The sequence below is a fragment of the Arachis ipaensis genome, chromosome B08, assembly GCF_000816755.2.
Source record: "Arachis ipaensis cultivar K30076 chromosome B08, Araip1.1, whole genome shotgun sequence".
In the NCBI taxonomy this organism is placed as follows: Eukaryota; Viridiplantae; Streptophyta; class Magnoliopsida; order Fabales; family Fabaceae; genus Arachis; species Arachis ipaensis.
The window spans coordinates 27511576-27517901 of record NC_029792.2 but is presented as its reverse complement, the minus strand read 5'-3'; the positions used below and the strand labels follow the sequence as shown (position 1 = coordinate 27517901).

The window sequence follows — 6326 nt, the reverse complement described above, 5'->3', positions numbered from 1 at the left end:
ATAAAAAAATTTCTTTTGTTTTTTACTTTCAACTATTACAATTTCTAAAAGTATAAACAAATTATAATTTTTATATTCACAAACATTAAAGTCTTTATAATTATAAATATTGTTCCCAAAGCAAAATAAACATAATTCAAAACATAATTATAAATATTGTCTCTAAAATAAAATAAACATAATCCAAAACACTCAATTTTCATCTTCATTCTCTTGTAAGTTGGGTTGGGGGAAGTTGGGTTTTGGCAAAAAAATTGTAAAAATACCTCTTGCCAAAAAAATACTAAGCTCGGCGGGGAAGTCAGCTCCGCCCCGCCAAAGCCCGCAGTTTAAGAGGTGCGGGTTAGGCGGGCTTTTGCTATTTGGCGGTTTCAATTTTCCAGCCCAACCTGCCTTTTTTGGCGGGTTACGCGGGCTGACCCGGCGGGTTTATGTCCGTTTGCCACCCCTACTTGGAAGGCATAAAATAAAAACTTAGAAAACTAACAAGACATAGCAAAATTTTAAACTAACCAAAGCAAAGAAATAACAATAACAAAGCAATTGAACAATAAGAAATGTGAAACATAAATTGCATTAATGAAAATTGAGAGTAACACATGAACTCATAAACTAAATTAGCAAAATAAAAGAATTAGTGAGAGAAGTAAATAACTAAAGTACTAGAACAAATAAAAGTAGAAGAAAACTAAGTTAAAATAAGATGAAAAGTTGAATTGGAGAAGAAATAAACCTAAAAATCCTAAACCTAGAGAGAGGAGAGGAGGAGAGAGCCTCTCCCTCTCTCTAGAATTCTACATCTAAACCTAAAATGTGTATGAAAGTGTGAATGATTGATTCCCCCTTCCAGCTCCACTCTGCAGCCTCTATTCTGTGTTTTCGGGCTTGAAACTGGGCCAAAAATAGCCCAGCAATCGTCCCCAGTGATTTCTGATATCTGCAGCACGTGATGCTTTGTCATGCGTACGCGTCGGCCATGCATATGCGTCGCTGAACTTTTCACTGGCCACGCGTAGGCGTCGGCCACGCGTGCGCGTCATCTGTCGAATGCACTAGTCACGCGCGCGCGTCGCCCATTCGTGCATGTCGCTACCAGATTCTGAAATACTTGATTTTTATGTTCCTTCCACTTTTGCATACTTCCTTTCTATCCTCTAAGTCATTCATGTCCTGTAAACCCTGAAAACACTTAACAAACATATCACGGCATCGAATGGTAATAAGAGAGGATTAAAAATTAGTAATTTAAGGTCAAAGAAACATGTTTTCAATCACAGAACAAAATTAGGAAGGAAAATGTAAAACATGCGAATTCTATGAATAAGTGTGAGAATAATGGATAAAATCCACTCAATTCAGCCTAAAATGTACCACGAAATAGTGTTGCATCATTGTTCCCTACAGTGTTAGTAAATCATAGTTAATAATTAGTTAAACAAATTTATTACATTTATTTTTTTAAGTTATTAAAAAAAGAACAATGAATAATATATTGAAAGAAGTATAATTTTAATGATATTAAAATACAATTAGATATAAAGTATTATAAAATAATATAAAAAGTATAAAAATCAAAAACAATTAAAGTATTTTTTTCGTAAATTCAATTTAAAAATACAATAAATATGTTTGTTTTGTATATTTTCATCTAATATAATCATTTCTAAGCAAAGAGACTCCTTTTCATTTGTGGGTGTTAATGTTTTTCAAAGACGAACCACGCGAACTTTGATAAACCAATTGTCTGTGTGTTTGGTGATATTGTCCAAAAAATGATGTTCCATTGAGTAAGTTTGAGATGTTGTATAGTTCAGAAATAATTTTTTTGTGCTAAATTTGATGTTATTTGAAGGAATAGTGATAAGAAACTTATATAAGTAGTTCAAATAGTATGGAATTTGAATATTTGTAACGTAAAATTTATTATAATTAATAATATTATCATGACATTTGTAATATGGATGTTTATTATATTTAATAAGTTATTTATAGAAATTAATAAATTAATTATTGGGGTTATAAATTTATTGTATTGTTTATAATTGTAAGATATAATAAATATAAGGATATGAATTTAGTGTCTTTGTAGATTACAAATTTGGTTAGACATTATTAATTTCTAATTATTGTCATTGGTAATTTGCTGATTTAGAAATAATAGTTGATTCGGCAAAATTTGAGTAGTTGATTTTAAAATTTTGCCAAATAAGTGATGTTGCTGACATAACATTAATAGAAGAAGAGATATATCTTAAAAATAACGTGGGTAAACTTATTCATTTATTTTTATATATTAAGAATAGATGTGACCAAGACTTTTATTGCAATATATTTTTTCTCATTGGTCAAGGTATAAATTAAGTTGGTAAAAATTCAGTAGGATTTTTCCCATGGCTTTTAACCAAGAAGATACAAGTTCCAAACCTATAGAATAGGACTGGAAAAAAAAAAAGGAAGAAAAAACTGAAATAAATATGAACTTCTCTAACTTAACGGTTCACCATGCATAATTGCATATGCAGTTATGCATGGTAACCAGGAACGTATTATACTTTAGAAACGTCAATACTCAACACTCGGTAGGATACTGCGACGGAGACTGGTGACCAACAAATGGTCAAATATAATGCATCAACTTTCCTAAAGACCTTTTACATTAGGCACAAGAAAAATAAAAGTCACATAACATTGAATTCAAACGTGGTATTACAAGGAAATTCTTCTTTGTGTTCTCTAATATTTGAGTTAAATTTTAATTTTAAATGATTAAAATATTTATAGTAAATATTTTATTTTATTTTATTTTAGTCTATTTTTTTTAAATATTATTTTTTTTTCTTATTATTCTAACACTTTTATTCTCAAATTACTACGATGACCATCATGTGACTACTATAATTTTTGTTGTTATTTAAAAAAATCATAACACAAGAAAATATATTTTTTTTAAAAAATAAAGAATTAAAATATAACAAAATACGACAGTTGAGATAAAAGTAGAATATTTCAAAATATTAAAAGACGAAATTAGAAATTAGCCCAAACTCTAAGAATTAAATCAGCACTTTAATTTTTTTTTTTCTTTTACAAGGTTCAAATGAGAAAAGTCTTCATATATACTTGGTATGCAAGGAAACGTTGAATTTTCATTCTTTGTAGAAGTTATCTCAACAAAAACTCAAAAGTGAAAATAATACACAAATCATCATCCCTATCACTATTTGTTAGTCCTAAACTCCTAAGCTATTATAATAAGCATATTAAGATTCCTTAGAAAAAATGTCCAATAATTACCACAAAGGAAAAATGATATCAACAGTGGCATCCATTGCAGCCACGGCTATGCTAATTAGAAGCATTGCCCATGATTTCATTCCTCATGAAATCCTAGACTTTTTCTCCTCACAAATTCATGGTATTAGACTTCACTTCTCTTCCCAATTCACCATTGTCATTGAAGAATTTCATGGGGTCACAAGGAACCAAGCGTATGAAGCTGCAGAGGCCTATTTGGGCAGCAAAGGCACTCTCTCAGCTCTAAAAGTTAAAGCAGGCAAATCCAAAGACCATAAGAAACTCTTATTTTTCGTAGATAAAAACCAAGAAGTCTGCGATGAATTCGAAGGGATCAAGGTTAGATGGAGAGTTTGTTGTGAATTTGTTGAATCTTCTGGCAATGGATATGGAAATCGGAGCTATATAAATGCGTCTTTGAGATCTGAAGTAAGATCCTATGAGTTAAGCTTTCACAAGAAACACAAAGAAAAGATCTTGAATTCTTACTTGCCTTATGTGTTGGACAGAGGAAAAGCCATCAAAGAAGGTAACTTGGCTGTCAAGCTACACACAGGTGAGCATAGAAATTGGAATGGCGACGCTTTTAAATTTGGCCATCCAATGACTTTCAAGACTCTCACGATTGAAGCCGAGCTCAAGAAGGAGATAATGGCTTCTGTATGGTCTTCCTGGGACCGGCAAGTCAAGCCTTATCGCGGCCATGGCGAATTATCTCAACTATGATATCTATGATTTAGATCTCACTGGTATATATAACAATATGAACTTGAAGGATTTGGTTCTTGGCATGTCTAACCGTTCCATACTTGTCATAGAGGATATTGATTGTACTATAGAGTTGGAAAACAGAGAGGGAGATAAAGAAGCACACAGAAAGCAAGAGCCTAAGGTTTGAGATTTTGTTTTCATTGCATCATTCAACTTCTAAAGTTAAGTCCATCAAAACCTTCAGTTCATGATAACTGAAAGAAGTTGATAACTTTAATCTTTTCTATTGATTTTTGAACAGGTGACACTTTCAGGACTATTCAATGCAATAGATGGTCTATGGTCAAGCTGTGGCGAGGAACGAATTATTGTGTTCACGACGAATCACAAAGAGAGGCTTGATCCTGCTCTTCTAAGGCCTGGAAGAATGGACATGCACATTCACTTGTCCTATTGCACCTTTTCTGCTTTTCAATAATTGGTATTCAACTACTTTGGAATCTCAGATCACAATCTCTTTCAAGAGATTGAAAGGCTCTTGGGAGAAGTGCAGGTTACTCCAGCAGAGATTGCAGGAGAGCTAACAAAGACAAGAAGTTCCAGTGACTCCCTTCAAGACCTTGTTAAGTTCCTTCATAGCAAGAAAATTTTGCAATAGCCAAACTTGATCATGATTGTGTAGATGAAAAATACTTATTGTTGGATCTATTTAGAAACAAGGTCAAAATGATTGACATAGTAAAAACCAACCTTGTATCTAACAAGCACCCAAATTTGATTTCTGTTATCGATATGGGCTCGCCACTTTGTCAAATGATATAAGTACATGACTTGAAAAAATGATTTAATCTCATCTTAGGTGATTTAGACGATGTGAGGAAAAGACTAGTAGAGCATTCAATTAAGATAGTAGATCAAATGTAAACACAGATCAGTGGTTAGAGGTCGAGGAATTCCTAAAAGGACTCTGTTAGGAGCTGGTCAAGTGAGGTCGTTATTCAAGATATGATCCATGTTAGGACGCAATGGTATTGTTTGATCTATATAACCGACTTCACCTACTAGGATAATGCTTTATTGTTGAATCTAAGACTTGATATCAATTGTCAATTCTACATAAACTTTTTACAAGAATAAACAACTTTTTAGTCCTTTAAATATCAATTTCTGATTAACTTCTCCAGCTTTTTTTATGAGGATTCATATGATAACTAGAGGCAATAACAACTCAGTTCCTGTAACCGAGAACCAATAACTGCAAAGAGAAGCAAATCCTGTGAATGAATTCCGTTAACTTACCATTATGGAAAAAGAAATAGAAGCTTTAAAAAATTATTGAGGCTTATCTGATACAAAGATCTTCCAAATATGAAATAATAAATCCATAAAAGTAAAGAGAAATTCTCCATTAAAATGATAGTTGTGCATATTTCTAAAGTACGTATTAAATGTGCTTCAAGAACATACGGAAATTTCTTGTGGTTCTTGCACCATATCCTTGCTGTGCAAGAATCTCACAAGTTCTTGTAAGGGTTCTTTGGAATTGATGTTCTTTGTTAGCTCTCCTGAGATTTCTGCAGGGGTAACCTGGACTTTTCCTAGCAGCCCTTGAATCTCTTCAAAAAGTTTGTGTTGTGAGATGCCAAGGTAGTTGAATGCCAATTGCTGAAAGGCAGAAAAGGTACAGTATGACAAGTGAATGTGCATGTCCATTCTTCCAGCTCTTATAAGAGCAGGATCAAGCTTCTCTTTGTGATTTGTTGTCAATACTATGATTCTTTCCTCACCGCAGCATGACCATAGACCATCTATTGCATTCAACAGCCCTGAAAGTGTCACCTGTTCGAAAAGAGAAGGAAAAGAGTCGACCTTGAACTTTAAAATTGATCGTTTGTTAATGAGTCAAGTCGTGGCCAACCCTAGTCAAGTTCGTCTCAGCTTGCCTCGCTTCCATCACTAATTAAGACATATCTAAATTCAATTCATGTATGATCTATGTAATTAACTCCTAAATCATGTCGATTTTAATGAATCATAAAATGCAACAAATCAATGAGACAAACCTTGCTATCTTCACTTTTATCTGCTTCCTTATTATTATTATTATTATCTTCTTTTTCTTCTTCTCTGTTGGGAAGCTTTATAGTGCAATCAATATCCTCCATTACAAGTATGGAACGGTTGGACATGCCAAGGATCAGATTCTTCAAGTCCTTATTAGTACTAACAGCAGTGAGATCTAAGTCATAGATGTCATAATTAAGATAATTCGCCATGGCGGCAATGAGACTCGATTTGCCAGTCCCCGGAGGACCATAAAG

At 33.0% G+C, this 6326-nt stretch overlaps 1 protein-coding gene and 1 pseudogene across 1 annotated transcript; one reads left to right on the top strand and one right to left on the bottom strand.

The window, feature by feature from the left end:
- LOC107610826 lies at positions 3206-5148 on the top strand (annotated as a pseudogene).
- Positions 5351-6320, bottom strand: LOC107610825 (AAA-ATPase At3g50940-like). Its single transcript, XM_021109203.1, has 2 exons — positions 6069-6320; positions 5351-5844 (listed from the first exon to the last, which is right to left on the bottom strand). The coding sequence occupies exons 1-2, from the start codon at positions 6279-6281 to the stop codon at positions 5461-5463; spliced, it is 597 nt and encodes a 198-aa protein (XP_020964862.1). The 5' UTR covers positions 6282-6320; the 3' UTR covers positions 5351-5460.